This window comes from Galeopterus variegatus, unplaced genomic scaffold, assembly GCF_000696425.1.
Source record: "Galeopterus variegatus unplaced genomic scaffold, G_variegatus-3.0.2 Scaffold794, whole genome shotgun sequence".
NCBI lineage: Eukaryota > Metazoa > Chordata > Mammalia > Dermoptera > Cynocephalidae > Galeopterus > Galeopterus variegatus.
In genome coordinates this window covers 83,675-102,464 of record NW_007726905.1, presented here as the reverse complement: position 1 = coordinate 102,464, position 18,790 = coordinate 83,675, and the positions used below count along the sequence as shown (strand labels likewise).

General features: G+C 47.2%; 2 protein-coding genes and 1 pseudogene across 3 annotated transcripts in view; 2 read left to right on the top strand and 1 right to left on the bottom strand.

The window, feature by feature from the left end:
• SMAD3 (SMAD family member 3) overlaps positions 1–7,838 on the top strand; it is a 121,668-nt gene extending 113,830 nt beyond the window's left edge. For both annotated transcript variants that reach the window (XM_008572500.1, XM_008572501.1), the window contains exons 7-9: positions 1,588–1,725; positions 4,227–4,371; positions 6,766–7,838. In XM_008572500.1, the coding sequence (XP_008570722.1) occupies positions 1,588–1,725; positions 4,227–4,371; positions 6,766–6,889 (407 nt within the window). In that variant the 3' untranslated portion in view covers positions 6,890–7,838. The remainder of the gene's footprint in view (positions 1–1,587; positions 1,726–4,226; positions 4,372–6,765) is intronic.
• On the top strand, positions 6,945–11,357 carry LOC103590292 (annotated as a pseudogene).
• Positions 11,358–17,857: 6,500 nt separating this feature from the next.
• The window catches only part of AAGAB (alpha- and gamma-adaptin binding protein), a 41,420-nt gene continuing 40,487 nt past the window's right edge, over positions 17,858–18,790 (bottom strand). Inside the window, exon 8 of the mRNA XM_008572504.1 lies at positions 17,858–18,467. Coding sequence (XP_008570726.1) covers positions 18,386–18,467 — 82 coding nt within the window. The 3' untranslated portion in view covers positions 17,858–18,385. The remainder of the gene's footprint in view (positions 18,468–18,790) is intronic.

Genomic DNA, 18,790 nt, shown 5'->3' with positions numbered 1-18,790 from the left:
CATGAAGTTATTGTGCTAAGGATGTTTGTAATTTTACGATCCAGAATCACAGACTGTCAGCACTTAGAAGGGCCACAGAGATAGCGAAGTGGGATATTCTCAGACATTGTCCTGCAGCCTGGAGCCCCAAGGGTGGCTGAGGGGCCCCGGAGGCAAACTCAGGAGCTGGCAGGGCAGCAGAGGGGGAGCTGGCTCCACTTCAAGTGGGGGTGGACTCACAGATGATGTCATTTGGAGAGAGGACTCTGTAGTTAAGAGAAGATAAGTTTGGAGCCATGGCTAGGGCCCTGTGCTCATTTTCCAGGGAATAACCTGATGCCTGGGAGTGGGGGTGGGGAACAGCTGTGCTGAGCCACATAGTCAGTCAATGACAAGCAGCCCCCAATGTCAAACCCCTGTCCTTCTCAGACAGTTACTTGTTTGGTTTTTTTTTTGTTGTTGTTTTACTTTTAAAAAGATACTAATTCTGGGTAGAATTCACAGATGTTTACTTATTATCTTTATACTTTTCTGTATTTTAAAAATAATTTTTTAAAAAATTACCAAAACAAAACAAACGTTTTTGGTCTGAGTCTTCCATCCGCACTTCTTCCCCTGCTCTTGGCCGATGTGACGCAGATCCCCGTCCTGTGACTCCAGGCCTCCAGCACCCAGCACGTCTACATGACACCACACCCTATAGGACTGAGACAAGAAGAGAGCAGTGGGGGGATGGGACAGTAGTGGGGATGGTAGGTAGGTCAGGGGACGTCAGGTGGCACAGATCAGTCACCTGGTTTCCATCCCACTCAGTGTTGGGCCTGTAAAATCTGGCTCCATTTTCCGGCCCTCTTCCCCAGGAGTAGAACACATACTTTCACATGCAGGAGAATGTCCCCTGGCTGAGCAGAGAGGTCACTGTCAGAGTGTTTATGTAACTGTTTGAATTGCAGAGCCAATTTAAAAATAATTTCTGTCCATCTGGAGTAGATTTAAGAGATGAAAGAAAAGTAAATGATATAAACCTATGGAATGTTTTAGAAAAATGCACTGAGGAGAGAAAGGTCGGAGGTAGCACTGAGCTATCCCCGCAGTGAAGGGTTCCTGGGGCGTCTGCTTCCTCAGAAGGAGCCGGGCAGGTTTACTGAGCAAACCTGACTCTTGGAGTGGGAAGGGGCCAAGTGGTGGTTGTAGCAGCAGCAGCAGCAGCTGGCACTTATCAGGCACTTCCGTGTGTCTCACAGTAACCCCGTGAGGTAGGTGTTACTATTACCCACACTCCAGAGACAAAGCAGCTCAGGGTCACAGGCTGAGTAACTTGACTGAGGCCCATGGCTGGTCAGTGGCAGAGGCTGTCATTGAGACTTAACCCTTGCTCTTTTCTCCTGTCATCTGCCTCCCTCGGCTTTAGGAGCCCACCGTTGCCCAGGATTTCCCCTACCTGGGTTTTATGCTGGGGCTCTGGTCCTGTTTGCCTGGGGAAGCTGGCAGAGAACCAGCCGTTGGAGCACCTGCTGCAGCTCTGCCTCCTTTGCTAGCCTCAGCTGGCCCCAGGGCCCCTGTGTGTGGGCAAAGGCGCTCTGGTCCAGTCTCACCTAATCTCTCTAGGGAGAGGTGTGCGGCTCTACTACATCGGAGGGGAGGTCTTTGCAGAGTGCCTCAGCGACAGCGCTATTTTTGTCCAGTCTCCCAACTGTAACCAGCGCTATGGCTGGCACCCAGCCACCGTCTGCAAGATCCCACCAGGTAAGCCACCCACACACCCACCCCTGCCCTGAGGTCCTCTCCCAAGGTGCATGCCTGGGACACTGGAGAGAGTCCACCTTTCTTACCTTTTCTCCTCACTGGTGTTTGCATTGTCAATGTGGACATGATTCGACTGGGTTTTCCCTCTGCCCAGCTATCTGACTGTGCTTTCCCTGAATCTCCAGGGAGCAGACGCAGCATCTACTAGATCTGCCTTTAACCTGTGGGTGCCTGCCCATTGCCCTGTGTGCATAGGTGCTCAGGCAGTGTGGTTTCCTTCCTTCACTCATTCATCCCACAAGCATGCATAGCATGTGGGGCACCGTGCCAGGTGCTGGAGTGGGTGGGGCCTTGCTACTGTCCCCACAGACCTTACAGACCTGTGGGACTTATAAGACAAAGACACGAGGGAGTTTAATACTAGGGAGGGGTGTTAAGCATCAGGCAAGCAGCACAGATAGGGAGAAAGCACAATGAACCATCAGGATGGATCAGGGAAGGCTTCATGGAGGAGAAAGCATTCAGGCCTTGAAGGATGGGGAGATTTAGGCTCAGGGAGATGGTGGGTGGAGCCCGTGAGGGCCTTCTAGGCAGAGGGAACAGTATGGGCAAAGGCCGAGAGGTAATGGGGTCAGGGCAGGTATGGGCGGCACTCTGGCTGGAGAAAGGGCCAAGTAAAAGACAATCAGGGGAGACATTTAAAGAATGATGGGACCAGGCCGTGGAAAGACATGAGAACATGTTTATTCTGGGGAACTCGTGAGTGTTTTCTGAGTGGGACTGATGAATCCCACCTGTACCCCAAGAAGATGTGGCAGGCTGTACCCCAGAGGGTGGTTTGGACAGGGCCAGGCCTGGACAGCCAGGTCAGGCAGGTGGCTGATCCTACCTAAGGCCTCTTCAGGCAGAAAGCCCCGGCCAAAGCCCACTTCTCACATGGCACGCAGCCACTGAGCATGCAGCCCGTGGAATGTGGTCTGTGACTGGCTGGTAGAGCATGTGGCCTGGGTCAGGCCGTTGCCTGTGGCACGTGTGTGGTATGTCCTTTCCTGCCCTCTTAGTAGCAGATGATAGTGGAATGGTGGGCCATGTGCAGGGTAAACGGGAGAATGCAGAAGTCAAATAACAGCGCTCCATGTTTTCCAGAGCATTTTGTGGCTGCGTCTGCAGAGTACATTTATATCTTTGATCTCATTTAGTCCTCTCCAGTTTTTCTGGCTCTACAAGTAAGGAGATATGTTGAGGAGACAAGTTCAGAGAGGTTAAACCACCTGCCCAAGGACACAGCTAGTAAGTGGTCGAGCCAGGATGGAGCCCAGCGCTGATGGGCTGACTCTGGAGTCTAGTGCTCTTCTGCTTGGCTCTGCTGGGGGCCGGCACCCAGTCTTCTGCCCTGCTCCACCTCACTTTCCCTTGGAGAAAATGAGGCTCAGTTGCATTCTTGGCATTCTGCCCACTGCCTTCCCCAGCCCACCCCCATCTTTTGGGTGAGGGCTGAGTTGGCTCCGGTATCATTTGTCAGCTCACAAAGTGTCAGAGCTGGGGGGACTTCTGAGGCCAGCCCCTCATTTTACAGAGGAGACACAGGGTCACACAGAGAATATGACCAGCCCAGAGTCACACAACAAGATTAGGAGCTCTGTGTTGGGCCACTCATAAGTGTCACCTCAGCTCACCTTTTGCTTATTTCCGGCATGTGCTTTTGTCTTTATTTTTCTGGTTGACACATTCCTGGCACTCAGGCAGTAGGACTTCAAACAAGAAGTTTATTTTAAACTTTATTTGTGCCTGTCTCTAGTTTTACTGTCTGGAGAATTAGACACACACCTTCACTTTACTGTGAATGTCGCCTCAACCCAGCCTTGTGCCCAGAGGCCAAAACGTGGCCCAGATCTCTCACTCCCTCCTGGCCCAAGCATGAGGCAGATTCGTCAGAGGAGCCTGGGTGGAAGGTGCAGGGGCGCTCTGCCGAGCTTCCTGCTGGAATGGCAGGCCCAGTAGCCTTGCAGCCAGCCTGTCTCTGCCAGCACTCCCTGCTGTCCCACGGCCAGAGCGCCTGTGCCCAGGTGGGCAGCCAGACTCCACACACTGCCTGGGCATCCTGGCTCAGTCCCTTCTCTCTAGTCCCTGGAGTCCTGCTTTGGCCCCTCTTCCCACGGCAGGACCACCTTTCCAAACCACCTCCTTCTTTCTCGGTAGCACGATTTGCAGTCTTCCTTCTCAGCACGCCTGCAGATCTAGGAGTTGGAGCTTCCGGGCCCGCTTTTCATTTCCCCTCTCACATTGTCAGCTGCATCTCTCCAGTGAGGGTGATGGATTAAAGGGTGGGGACCGAGTGGGCCCATCCCTCGCACAGTGCTGAGCATGGAGTATGTGGCTACTGCACCAAACGGTCGTGTGCCCCTTGCACCAGCTGATGCAGGGATTGCTCTAGCCAGGAGGGGAGCCACAGATGTCGCACGCTCCCGTCCCCACCAGCGCAGTTGCTGTTTCGTTGACAGGGTGCAACCTGAAGATCTTCAACAACCAGGAGTTTGCCGCCCTCCTGGCTCAGTCTGTCAACCAGGGCTTTGAAGCCGTCTACCAGTTGACCCGAATGTGCACCATCCGCATGAGCTTCGTCAAAGGCTGGGGAGCGGAATACAGGTCGGTTGTGGGTGCTGCCGGTCCAGGAGACTGAGGACAGCAGAGCTGAGCTGGGCCAGGCCTCACGCCTGAGAGCAGTGAGAGGCCGCGGGCTGGCAGGCGGAGGGGCCGGCTCAGCCCCGGCGATGAGCAGAACAGCGCTCCCTCGTGCTTGAGTTTCTCAAGCGCTGTAAACACACACGCCCGTTTCAGGCGCACCACGGCCCTCGGTGGGGACGTTGGCCTCGTCCACTGTTGTACAGATGAGGCAACTAAGGCCTAGGGAGGGAGAGTGACTTCCTGAAGGGACTTCATTCGTAGAAAAGCTGAGCCTAGAACTGTGCCCTCTTGGCTCCTTCTTCATTCTTCATTCTGGGCAGATGGTTCCAGAATGACCCACGCTAGTAAGTTAGGTCTTTACCTCATCGTTCCTGACTCGGGGGCTCTGGTGACCCTGAGGATCCAGGATATTAAAACTGAGAATCAGGGAAGGGAGTAGGAGGTTGGGGTAGTCATAAAGAAACCAAGTTTCCTTGCTCAGAAAAGAAATGATTTTTTTAGAATTCCAGGTGTTGGGTTAACATGGCACTGATACTACTGCCTGGTCTCCTGGTTGAATCTCTCATACCATTGTGGTTTGGGTTCAGAGAACCCAGTCCCTTTTCGTTCCCCACACAGGCAGGAGTTTCCCAAGAGACAGGGCTCTGCACCCCTCCCTCCGCCCCACACCCCGCCGCGAGCCAGCGCCTCGCAAGCTCCTCTCCCCTTCTCTGCGCTTTTCCAGATGTTTGGAATCCATTTTGTTTTGCAGTCATTCTGAACTCAGGCCAAACCCATTTCAGGATTGGCTCTGGGCCACCATTTATAATGAAATCCAGATGAGCATGACTTATGGAAAGTCAGATTCTCGTTAGAGGGTTTCGGTCTGTAAAACTCTCCTCTCGCATTGACCGTATTTTCTGCTCTTCTGTGTCACCGTAGCACCTTGGTCTCTGTGGTCCTTCTGAAATCTGGGAGTGACCAACTGAGCAATTAAAGTGGTCACACTTCAGAACTTACTATCATGTTGTGATGGCCGAAGACATTAAACCAGGCCCAGTGGTCCAGCCAGAAAAACATTTTAGCCAACCTTTGAGCGTTGGCTTAGATCATTTCAGGAACAAGAGTGAAAGATTAGAAAATTAACATTTTTTTTTAGTGGGGAAGGGAAATATTTAAAGATAGACCCCAGGAGCAGGGGGAAGTCCATTTGCTCTTTTCACTCCCAGATTGTCATCCAGAGGGCCATACTTGGGCACCCTTGACCGGGCAGACACCCCAGGGCTGAGTCAGGGACCACTTTGGAGCGTCTTGCCCACTTGGGGCAAGTGTAGGCCAAGTGGGGAGGGCGGCACCTTCAGGACAGCGGCACCGCGGCCCTATAGCTCTGAGTGCCTGCCGGGAAGTGGCTCCTTGGCAGTGGAAGCCTTCCCTGGGGGCACTGTCTCACTGTGCAGGACGTACCGCCAGCACAGCCAGCACAGTCCTGTACGGCCCACCGCATCACCGCCTCCTGGCAGCAAGGCCCCGCAGCCAAACAGTGGGTGTGGCCCTTTCCCAGAATGGTCTTGCCCTTCTCCTGCCTCTTGGGCCAAGGAGAGTAAGGTTTCAGCCCTTCTGTCTGCAAGGTGGCCAACTACAGGGCCCAGGGCCCGGGTCTCTCACCTCCAGCTGGCACCAGTGCCTCCAGCCTCAGCAGATAGCCTTTGCTCCATGGAGGCCTTTGGGAGCTCGCCTGCGAGCTGCGTCATCAACCAGCCTGAATTTAGACAAAGTGCTTTGGGGAAAAGAAACGTGTGGTGTGCCTTGGTTTTTTCCAGTAATTGTTCCGTGGCTCACTCTGCTCATAAGATTTTCCAAAATAAGGCCGTAGATAGGAATTATATCAGCACATTGGGAGCCGAAGGCATGTGGACTCTGTCGGCGCTTTATTAAAAAACACCCCTCAATCAGACAGACACGCGTCATCGCAGCCTGCTGCGGCTGGGCCCTGGTCTGGAGGTGGGGGAGCTACAGGTGCCCATTTGGTATAGATGGGAGCCAGGGAGACCTTTGCCTGGCTGGAGGTCCTCTGCAGTGGGGGCGTCTGGGGTACCTTGGAACGGACCTTACATGTTTAACTCTGTAAGACCCATCTCCTCCCCCTCAAGAGAACCTGATTTACTCAAAGTCCTCCCCTGGTTAGAAGAATTTTACCTGATATTTTCAGCAAGTTATTGGCACCTCCTTTAGTGTAATGTCTGACAAGATAGGATGTATCTCTGGCTTTTAGAAGAAGACTGTCACCAAAGCAGAAAGAGGTGTTCTGACTTGTATGTGTGTCCCTCTGGACATTTTTTAAGTCCCCCACTCCACCCCTTTCCCTGTTTCTTGCAGGAGACAGACAGTGACCAGCACTCCCTGCTGGATCGAGCTGCACCTGAATGGGCCTTTACAGTGGCTTGACAAGGTCCTCACCCAGATGGGCTCCCCAAGCATCCGCTGTTCCAGTGTGTCTTAGAGACATTGGGTGTGAAGGGGGAGGGCGGGGAGGGTGGGCTTGGGGAAAATGGCCATGTAGGAGGTGGAGAAAATTGGAACTCTACTCAACCCATTGTCAAAGAAGAAGAAATTTTTCTCCCTCAACTGAAGTGGCACCAACCTGTTTTCCAAAACATAAAAGCAAACCCAGAGATGGATTTTACGAACAGATGTGTCTGCTGAACACATTTACCCTTAAGCCCCAGTTTGAAGGGCAAGAAATGGCTTCTGCTCTGGTGGCTTGAGTGAACAGGTAGAATTTCACCATCTGCCCCCTCCCCCAGCCTCTTTTTAAAAATGATAGCGATCTGGGATGTCACAGTCCAACAGGAAACACCCCTCTGTCCAGGACTGGAGTGTGGAATTCATCTTAGAAAGATGTTCTAGGTAGGGAAAAGCCTGCTGAGCCATGAGCAGACCTCATGCCCAGCTCTCCAGCGCTTTGGACAAACACCTCAACTGAGCATTCCCAACCAAGCCCTATGTTCTGCAGACCCTGCACCTTGTGAGCTGGATTGCCTTGGGGTGGGGAGGGGACTTGTTTCTCTCCCCTCCCAGAATATACTGAGTGGTGTGTGTTCAGCAGAACGTGCTCAGGGGACAATGGGAAAAGTTGGTGAGAGCCACCTCTTTAAAAACTCTCTTAAATTTGTCCTTTCTCACTTGGAAAAGTTGGAAGGACCTGCCGAGGCTCAGTGTGTATGCAATGTGTAGTTTCTATTATCACATTAATCTCAAAGAGATTTGAATGACGTTAAGGGTTCACATGAAGCAAGAGGCAGTTGTGTGGTGTTTGGGCTAAGGCAGCACTACACTGAGTGCATCTCCAGTCATCTGTGAAAGCTCACCATGTTCTGATGCATACAGCTATATTGGTTTATGTAGTCAGTTGCATTAATTAAATCAACTTTATCATATGCTCCTTTAAATGTTTGTTTTATATTTTTTTAAAAAATCATGGGTTGGTGCATTGACTGGGAAACCAGAGTGGAACCCAGCAACTACTACTCTCCCTTCTCTCCCCAAGGTGAAGCTTTCCCAGGTTTTGTTGAGACACTTGCCAGCGCTTTTGGAAGGTGAAATTTACAGAAGCAAATTCACCAGAAGGGAAAAATTTCAGGCCAACATAGGCAAATGAAAAGGGCTGTTAAAATTTTTTTACACCTTTGAAAATTGCATGCTTTATGCAGAGAGGTCTGTCATCTTACCCTCTGGGATATAAGATTATCTAGCTCATGGTAGAGCATCATCAGTGACAACTCTAGCAGTTATATTGTGTATTAAAAGTACTATTCCCAGTGGCAATTAGGGAGAAGACTAGTATACATTATTTCAACTGGAAAAAAGAAACAAAACCCTCTTCTTTTACTGGCCTTTTCCAGAATACAGCAGACAGAATTGCCACCTGCAGTTTGGTACTTTATTCTTTGCTGCTGTTTTTGTATGAAATGACTTATCCCACATTTTTGCATGGATTTATACCAGGAAAAATAAAGGGATTTCCTATGGAAGTCCTGTCTTATTCCAGGTGAAGGGAAGAAAGTGTATACTTCTGGCAGGTTAAAAACCTTAAATGTGATGAAATTTCTGATGCTATATGAAGATATTGGGGGCTTCCCAGTGCCTCAACTGCAGGACCCTGTGACTCTGAAGCTCTAGCCTGGAGATTTTGATTTTCAGGTACGAAGCTGCTCCTGAAGCCTCCTGGGACATAGGAAAAGATGGAAGGAGCACCTTGGCTGACTTTTGGGAGTCTTTTAGCAGGGGTGTCAACACAGAACCGAGACAATACAAAACCCCTCATTTCCTCTGAGGGCCAAATTCTGCGGGTCTGAAGTTTGTGCCTGGTGTGAAAAGATCTGTGGACTGCTTCTAACAAACAGAGGAAGCCCCCTGCACCTCCTGTATGTGCATTCAGGCTCCTGGTCAGCTCTGAGACTCAGGGCACCAGTATTGCATTTCAGCTTCTGCTGGAGCAATTGTGGTCCCTCTCCTAAAAGCCCTGGGCAGTGGTTTCTGAGCGCTGGCATTCACCACCTGCTGCGCGATCCCCTAAGGGCTTCCTGTGGCACACGACCATTCTCCAGGTGCTTGGAACTGGTTTCAAATGCAGCCTGATCACGTTTGGCTACATCTGGATGGTGTCTTAGAACCCTCAATGTTCAGACCTGAAGTCTACTTCCAGGAGGCCCTTTTTCGTTATTGAACAGACCACTGGAGGAGGACGTGTGAGGAAACTGTAGGCAAGCCCACCTTTGGCATCATGGAAAATAAATTTGGTCCTCTTTAGAGGTTAGGAAACGGTGCCATTCCCATCATAGAGTGCTATATAGGTGCTCTGGCATGTGTAATATTAGTGTCCTTCCTTTAAGTCACAAAACTAGTTTTCTTAGTTTTAAGATCCTGCTTTATGAATGTCATTTATACATCAAAAAACTTTTTTAAAGGACAGTTGAAAGGGGCAAGAGGAAACCAGGGCAATTCTAGAGGTGTGACAGTGGCTGCTGGACAGCAGCTTTAAGTGTAGCTTGTCCAGGTGACATAACCACATGCAGTCCCCTGCCCCTGGCTCCCTGCCATGTCTTCACCTTGCAGCTTGGGCTGACACTGACCCAAGTGGCACTGGGGCATAGATCCTTGTCTTCAGCACCTCCCGAGGAGCCAACTTTTACTCCCCCCCGCCCCCTCAACTTTATTTAGTAACTTAGATCCTTCCGGCCCATATGTAGGTAGCTACCCCAGCTGGTTTGGATTACAGGCCTGTGCTGGAACATCATCTCAGTTGGCCACCTTCCTGGCAGGCTGTAGAAGAGCTGACATTTTGAGACAAGCCTAGAGTCAGGAGCAGGGACTTTGACTCTTTAACTTAGGAAGAACATACATGAGGGCAAGGCTGCTGGCAGACTTTTCCATTGTCCTTATGTTGTCTGTGTATTTTTTTATTGACCGTGATTATTTTTTTTAAATCATTGTTAATGTATTGAAATGAGCTATAGCACATATCATGTGCTTAGTTTGTTTTGTTTTTGTCCATCTCCCCTTGGCTTCCTAGAGTTTGGACATATTCCAGGGCTCAATGCTTTTACTCAAACCACAGGAGAAGGGTTTTCTTTAAGTGGCGTGTGCATGTCATGCATGTATGTGAGTAGTCTGGGGAGAAGGCAAATATCTGATTTCATTCTTAGTCCTAAGCTGCCATTTCTGAGGCTCATGATCGTCTCCACAGGGCCAGAGCTCAAAGTAGGCCACTCTCCTTAGTCCTTAAGAGGAGGAGGAGGGAAAAGAATCTGTAGGCTACTCATGGGACTGTTTATCAAGGGGGCTACCAGTAGCAAGAGAGCACAAGTTCAGCTCTGGACCTGTTTCTTACTGTGTGACTTTAAATGGCTAGGGTTGGGAGTTTCCCCAAAACACACACATGTCCCCATATTACTAGAAGAAAATCTCAACACAGCTAAGTTGTACCATTTTAGTTTGTGTGGCATAAATGTTCCTTTGTAGGACCCCTTGAAGTGCCAGTCTTCACAATGTACATCACCCTTTTAAGGAGCATCAGCCACTTCTTAAGTGGGTGGGGAAAGCAGAACAATGTATGCGAGAGGATATGGATCAGAAATGAAGCTGAAGCACCTCCAATGGGAGGTGTCAGCCAGTGGGGAAAATGACTTGATGTCGAGGCAACTTTTCAGAAACACACCTACCACAGAAAAGAAACTCTCGTGTAAACTGGATTGAGCAATTCTCAGTGGTTCTGTAATTGATTTTCTTTTTAATGCAGAAATAATGTATACTCTAGCGTTCTGGTGTTTTTATATTTATGTAATAATTTCTTAAAACTATTCAGACAGATAACTATTTAATTTTTTTAAGAAAGTTGGAAAGGTCTCTCCTCCCAAGGACAGCGGCTGGAAGAGCTGGGGCATAGCCAGTTCTGAGTGTTGGTGGGGAGTGTAGTGGCTTTTTTGGCTCAGCATCCAGAAACACCAAACCAGGCTGGCTAAACAAGTGGCAGCATGTAAAAACAGGCAGCTGAATCAAATCTAGGCCCTTTCACAGGGGTCCTCTGACCCAGCCCCCTGCCCCTTCTAGGGGTGAAAACTTTACACAGAGAAATGGAGCCGTCTTCACCCAGGAAGCCTTCACTCCCCTTCACTGCTGCTGTGCAACCAGGTGTCTGGACTCCCTTTCCATCGTGTGTGGTGGGGGTGGGGAGTAGAACGTGGAGGATGTTGATTATCTTTACTATTCAGCCAGCCTGACCTTTTATGATCTTTGTAAAAAGCATGTACGTATTTATAGTGTTTTAGATTTTTCTAACTTTTGTATCTTAAAAGCAGAGCACCTGTTTGTTTAAGAATTGTACCCCTACTGTTAAAGATGTGTGTCCTTTCTCTCCTCCTCTTCTTCTTGTAAATGCCCTTCTAATAAACTTTTCATTGAAAAGCTTCTGTGCCAGGAGTGCAGTCTGATTCTTGCTGCTATGTCTGGGTACAGAGAAGATTTTAAATGGAGCCCAGAGAGGTCCCAGGGGCTTCAGAGTTCAGCTCAAGCGGACCAGAGGAAAATGTCTGCAAGCCCAGATGTACTTTGACCAGTGATGTGCCAGGCCGTATTCTGCCAGTCCGCATTCACTCACCAAAGGCAACATGCAATGCCAGCCAGTCCTTCAGTGACAGCAGGAGTCCCTGGATCAGCTGCACAAAAGTCAGAAGTTTCTCAGTCAGTGCATCTCCCTGATCCCCACATCTAAACACTGCACAAGTCCCACTGATGCTTTCTCTGCAATGCCATTTCGTGTTCATTTCCCCAATACTTGAAGGTCTTTGGCAAATGACTGAATGCTACCACTCAAATCTCAAGCTCTGCCACCTCTTGCTTCTGCTGGTCCTCTCCTGGCCTACCTCTTCCATACTGTTGTGTGTCCTAAATGCCATCAGATTAGTCTTCCCCCAGGCATGGAGGTAGTTTTAGATTCATAAGTCACATACTTTCCAGTTCAGATGACTTTGTCTATTAGCTCCTGTGAAAATTTATTTTGAATTCAAAACTCCCAAGGAGAAAGACTTCAAAATTGTTTCCTTGGCTGAATCTGTAGCAGTCTTTCTTCTAAGGTCCTCACCAGAGTCCACACATTTCCCCTTACCAAGAGGAAGGCAGATTTCACAGTAAGGGCACATATGGGCCTATAGATTTGGCCTCCATGAAATCACATCAAATTCCTGCCTTTATGATTATTCTTTGGCCAATTCTTTCACCCACCTGCCCTCTAAACAACTTTTCCCAAGGTTTTATATAGTCGATAGTTCTCAACAGTTGACTCGCAAATTGGTACCTTTAACCCAACCTGTTCCATGAGCTCCACAACTTTAAATTCCAACTACCTGTTAGACATGATCCAAAACATAGCACCCCCAAACTGGCCGCTCCCCTCCCTTCATCCAAGTCCTGAGCAGCGTGATGCATTTGTCCTTGCTCTCCATCACCCCTTTGCTATAGGTGTCCCTGTTGATCAAATCTCCCTTCTGGAAAGGCCCTTCTGGCTGAACTTCCTAGCTCTCCTCGGCCCTCTCATGCGTTCCGCTTTTTCTTGGGCCTACCTCTTCTGCCTACTTCTTCCTCATTGGTGTTCCCAGACCACTGTATGTTCTCTTGACATTCCTCTCTGAGTGATCTCATCTACCCTTATGATTTCATGCCACATAAATGCTAATGACTCTTAAATTAGTACTTATAGCCCAGACATCAATCCTGAGCTTCCGACTCATGTCCAACAGCCTGCTGGCTACTGACACGTGGAAGTGCCATGAGTGCCCCAAACTCACACTTTAAAACACAATTTATCATTTCTCTTATTAAATCATCTCCCTCTCCTCTGGGCTTCAGCCCCAGTTTTGACACAACCATCTACCCAACCTACATATGGAAAATGCGGTCTTCCCCCACTCCCTCCCTCCCCACCTCCAATCAGTCCTGTTTCACCAGTCTCTGCTCTCCCCACCCTCGACTGCAGGACCTCCAGCACCTGCTCAACTGCTTCCTAACCAGTCGCCTAGCCTCCAGCCTCCTTGCCCATGAATGCATCATTCATACTGCCCCCAATAACCTATCTGACCTTAGATGTTCCCAGTAGACGGCGCCCCTCCCCCGGCCCCCAGCACAGATTCTAAGGTCTTGACCACGGAACACTTGGCCCTCATCACCTGCCCCTGTCTAGCTCTCCCTCCCTTATGCTCCACAGCCGAGCAGCCTATAGTTCCTCATGTGCCATCCTTGCCTCATGACTGCTCATGCTCTTTCCTCTTCTTGGAATGTCGACTTCTCTTCTTCAGCCTCCATCCCCTGCTTCCCAGCCTTTCTGACACATGCCACCAGTTCGCCTGGCTAACTTTTACTAATACTTTGTGACTCAATTCAGACAGCTCCTCCAGGAAACCTTTCAGGACTGTCTCTGTTGCCACAGTCTCCTACCCTGCGGTGTGTTAACTGTGTCTGTCTCCCACTCTAGGTTGCGAGTTCCTTAACAGCAGGGTATATATTTTATTCTTGTATCCCTTGCTTCTTCTTGCCACCACATATTTTTGCCAAATAAATGAAATCAATCAGTACCCATATGTAGTAGATTCTATCTTAGCAATATCTTTTACACCCATTTCCACTGTGCTGTCCTAGGGTCAGTCCTTATATATGACTGAAAGAATACCGCCAAAAGTTCCTGATTACCTTTTATCACAGCTATTCCAAAATTCTCCTAATTTCTCTCCCTCTAGTCCAGGGCCAATAAATAGATGGCAAAATTACTACCATCCTCTACTTCTCTATCCATGGCAAAAAAAATGTAATTATGTATAGATGCCTTTTCTGCTCAAAAACCTTTGGCTCCTCAATTACCTCCAGGGTAGGTACAGACTCTACAAGGTAGTATTTCAAAGGTCCTCTCCAACATCACTCCATCCTTATTTACCACCATTTCGCCAACTGGACTACTTGGGTTTCCCAAAATATCCCCTTGCTTTCTTATTTCCATACCTTTGTTCATGCCATAACCTCCACTAAGAATTTTGCTGCTTCCAGTCATTTATCTGCCCAAATTATTTATCCTTCTAGCTCAATTCAAGTATTATTTCCCTTAAGTGTGTGGTTCTCAAAGTATGGTCCCCAGACCAGCAGCATCAGTATCACCTGGGATGTTAGAAATGCAAATTCTCAGGCCCTACCCCAAACCTACTAAATCAGAAACTCTGGGGTTTGAGAACCATGGCTCTAAGATGCACTTCATGCTCTTCCCAACCCACTCTGCTCTCTCCTTCCCACAGCAATGAAGGCTGGTTACAGCACTTTTTATATTCTGCCTGGCATTCTGTCTTTTGTGACCCTGGCTTGCTTGCCCCCTACTCCCTCCTGAGTTGGACTCTGAGCTTCTCTTCTCGGAAGAGAAACCATATCCTTCTGTCTGTATTCTCTGCCACATCCAACTCAGAGTCTCACACCAACAAGGTTCACAGTCAGTGTTGGCTGGACCCTTAATCCTTGTTTCAGCTCTCACCAGGGTAGAACAAGGTTGAGGCCATCTAACTTTACCATTAATGATTTCCTGAGAATTTGGGGGGAAGGAAAAATTGGTGCAGACCATGTTCTTGGATTTCAGATTAAAATAATCTTCTTTCTCCTAAACTATGCTGCTGTTTCCATAAAGTTTCACTCCAGGCCTTACTTAGGCCACATTCTTATAGGATTAAAGCCACCTGGTTAATAACAGAAAGGGCAGAGGCAGTGATTGGTCATTTCCTTCATAAGAGAGAACCAGGGAGGCTTCCTAGTTAGTAAACTGGGCAAGAATGGCTTTATGTAGCCTATTTATGCCTTCTGGATCTGTAGCTGTGGGGAGAAAGTGTTTGGGCCTATCAACAGATACTCACAAAAGGGTTTTAGAAGAAAAATTTTCTTTACTTTCCCCCAAGCCCATGTTCCAAAGATGCAGTAATAACCATCAGAGCCAGGTTTTGAATCAATACTTTGCCAAAAGGAAACAGAGTAGAACTGTAAATCACTAAGGGTTGGAGTGGGGCTCCGTAGTGCTCCAATAAAAGGCTCACACTATTGTTATTACCTCTTACTGTTAATTCTTCATTCTGCAAGTCAGAGGAACAAGTTAGAATTGAGCAAGATACTTTCTATTCTGGAAGAACTTAACTCTGAGTAAAGATATCTACATTCAGCACAAGACTTGTGATGTTAATAACAGACCTAGGTAATGCCAAAATATGAAACTTAGAGAATTTCTAAGACCCTTTCTGCAAGAGTTTACATTTCGAAGGTGTAAGAATGGGTCACTAAACTGAATCCTAAGTGGAATCTAAATCAAAAACTAGAATTCTGTCCTGCACAGTCAGCATTCTACTTTTATGAGACATACAAATTACGGGAAAGTTAATAGTTAGGGTGCTGTTTTCAAACCGACCATGTACTAACACAGTACTAGGTTCAGTACACTTGACCAGATTTTTTACACTTTCTCCACCTAGTATTTAGTGACATAATGCTGTAGCTAAAGTGCCTATCGTAAAACTTTTGAGGGGTGAAGTGCAAAGCTAACTCACTAGAGCATTCACTGAAACTCTGTCTCCATCAATCAGAACGTTCAATGAGTCAGAACCCCTGACCACACTAGACACATGTTTGCTAAACTTAGCTTTGCATCAGCAAACACTCAAGCTTGGAATAGTTCACAGAGCTCTCATCTTACCCTTAGACAGTGATTCTTCTAAGACTGTTTTTCCATGGCAGGCCAAGGCAGGGCAAGGGGCACTCCACATGCTCTCTCAATGGCCATTGTAAAGAGACTGGCCCAAGGTTAAAGGAATCTGACAATCCATGGCAAAAATGTTTATCCCCACCTCTCCACAGTGGGAACATGAAATTAGCCATATATCACATTTCATGTGTTATAAGTAGTTCGCAGGAATGGCCTGACATGCTCTATGGTCCTTGAACCACATCCCATATTACTCAGCCATCTAAGTCTAGCTTCTCTGAACCTCTAGCTTCTCTGAATTAGATGCAGCCAATTTCTATAAATAGAGAGCAAGCAAGCTGGTTCTGTCAATCTTCTCTTACTCTGGCAGGATAGCATATTTTAAAATTCTAAAAATATCTACGTCTTCATCACTCTAAAATTACATAACACATGATTTTCTCAGGAAAAAAAAGTTTACTCTTGTCTCTTTCTACCCTCCAGCACTCATGTATCTTCAAACTTTGTAATCATTTTCACCAAAAAGGAACCATACTTTTCAACCAAAATTAAGGGCCTACCACGTGCCAAACGCTCTGTTAACGCAAATAGAGAAATATGCATAACACATGATTTTCTCAGGGAAAAAAAAGTTTACTCTTGTCTCTTTCTACCCTCCAACACTCATGTATCTTCAAACTTTGTAATCATTTTCACCAAAAAGGAACCATACTTATCAACCAAAATTAAGGGCCTACCACGTGCCAAACGCTCTGTTAACGCAAATAGAGAAATATGTTTAAGGAAAAAAGCCGAATCTCTTATTTTAAATCCCAGCTGGACGGTCCATAATAACTTGTGGTAGTGTGTACATAGGTTACATGAGATGGACTGCAACTGTTACTGCAGTATTAGCTCACGGTCATTCTTCCTAACATGGGCCTTTAGCAGATACCATTAGACACCTTTATCCCACATGTCCTCTAGAAGGCCCCAGACAGCTGAGGTCTTAAATCCATGAGTTGATATACATGTGCACGGTGGATTCCAAAATAGTGAGCTTAACAAACTCTTAGACTGCTCACTCTGCAAAGTTACATCAAAAAGCTCATGGAAAGATTTGCATTGTCTTTTAATTCTATTTTCCACAAACTTTTTGGAGTACCCTTGTATATGTCTAATCCAATGAAGGATGTAAGGCTTCCCCCATTTACACTTCCTACTGAAAAACAACAAAATAATAATACACATTAGCAGACTTTATAAATAAATCACATTTTAATCACCTGGCTTCGTTTAATCCACAAAATCAAGTTCACAGCTTTTTCTCATCTGTTTTCTCTAACCATGTGGCCTAATATATTTTCTAAAACCTTCCATGTGTTAAGAAAAACATGCTTATTCTACCTTTCATTTTGCAACCTCAGAGCCAACTTCCCTTACATTCCTAATCAGTGGCTAATGAAGTCACCTCAGAAAACACTGATGGGATGGTGGCGAACCACAGACTCAAAGACCTTCGGAACAGTTTTTTTAAAAAAGGAAGGAGGAAAAAAAGGTCACTAAGCAAGACAGCTTCCAGTTTTGCCTGGAATGCCTCTTCCTGAGTGCTCTAATCACCACGGTGTCTCTTCCCACACCTGAGCCTGTAGCATTCCATTCCTTCTACCATCTGATTCAGTGGTGGCTCCGGCCCACACCTGAGCCTGTAGCATTCCATTCCTTCTACCATCTGATTCAGGTGTTGCAGTGCTTGTTAAGGTGGTGCCTGGAGAGGGCATGAACCTTGCTTCTGCTTGTGACCTAGCCTGTGTTTTTGCCATGCCGTGTGAATGGGGTTTTTAGCCCATACGCCGGCACCTTCATACACAGTGCTCTGGGCCTGTTTAGAGCCAGGGGAGTAACTATCGCAGTCGAGGTTAATGACATGCATTACAAAAATGTCTACAAAAACAGAAAGGAGGATTTTTATTTGCTGTACTTTCTACTCTGCCTTTGGGAACTTTCCCTTTGGTGATCAATTCCTCTAGGGCTGACTCACTCAAACATAACAAAGGATAAAGAACAAAGGGGATTCCCTCAGGGGTATAGTCCTGGAAGGACACAGAGGAGCTATCAACCAGGAAGTAAAACAAGGTGCTCAAGAATTCACTGCCTGACATTTCACATCCTCACCCACCCCTTGGTGTTGCTACTTTGGCAGCGATCTCTGATCTCTCTCTCCTCTCTTTCTCACACACAACAACTCGGGAACGGGGTTTGTTTCATCCCCATCACAGTAGGAAATTTTTGCCTCACTTATTATAGTCTGAAAATTCACACTGGCTTTTCAATTCTTTCTAGCAGTGAACTTCAAAAGAAATGCCCAGAAGCATTTTTTTAGTTGGATACTAACCTGTGGGCCACTGATTTTGGCCCCACCTATACTATAGCGCAAACCAAATCTGCAGCAGCCTCCTTTCTTCCCCAAAGAAGCATCATGGCTCAGAGCCACAAGCTCCCTGAACAGAGAAAATCCAAATTCTCACTCATTACTATCATTGTACTCCTCACACCCTCACAATATACTGAGAGAGAAAAGACTTCTCCTTACCCACTAAAAACTAAAATTAAGGGGACCCTATCAATAAGTTAGGCAGCCAACATGATAATGGGATTTCAGCAAAATATAACCGGGTTGAGTAGGGAAATATCTCAGGATGAGAGAACTAGCATCTTTGTTAGTCAAAACCTAGGATGAACAATTTAGTGCTCTTCATCAGATGAAAGACCTTCAATTTCATCTCTGTCTCCCCCAATTGCCATCCAGAATGCTTTGGCCACCTGTGGAGAGAGGCATGCAACAAATTTCAGGCAACAGCTAAATTTCAGCTCATTTCATATGTCATACCTTGAACTGAGGCATGAAATTCTATACTTTGCCCTCCAACCCTCCTGCAACATATATCAGAATCTTTGAATACCCTTTGACCCAGGACTTCCACATCTAGAAATTTATACTAAGGACATAATCAGAGTTGTATACAAAGGTGATGAGTAAGTATATGCACAGCTTCATTATTTATAAAAGCAAAAAATGCACATGGCCTAAATGTCCAAAAGGGAACGGGATAAATATGACACATTCATATAATGTGAATCAACAATATA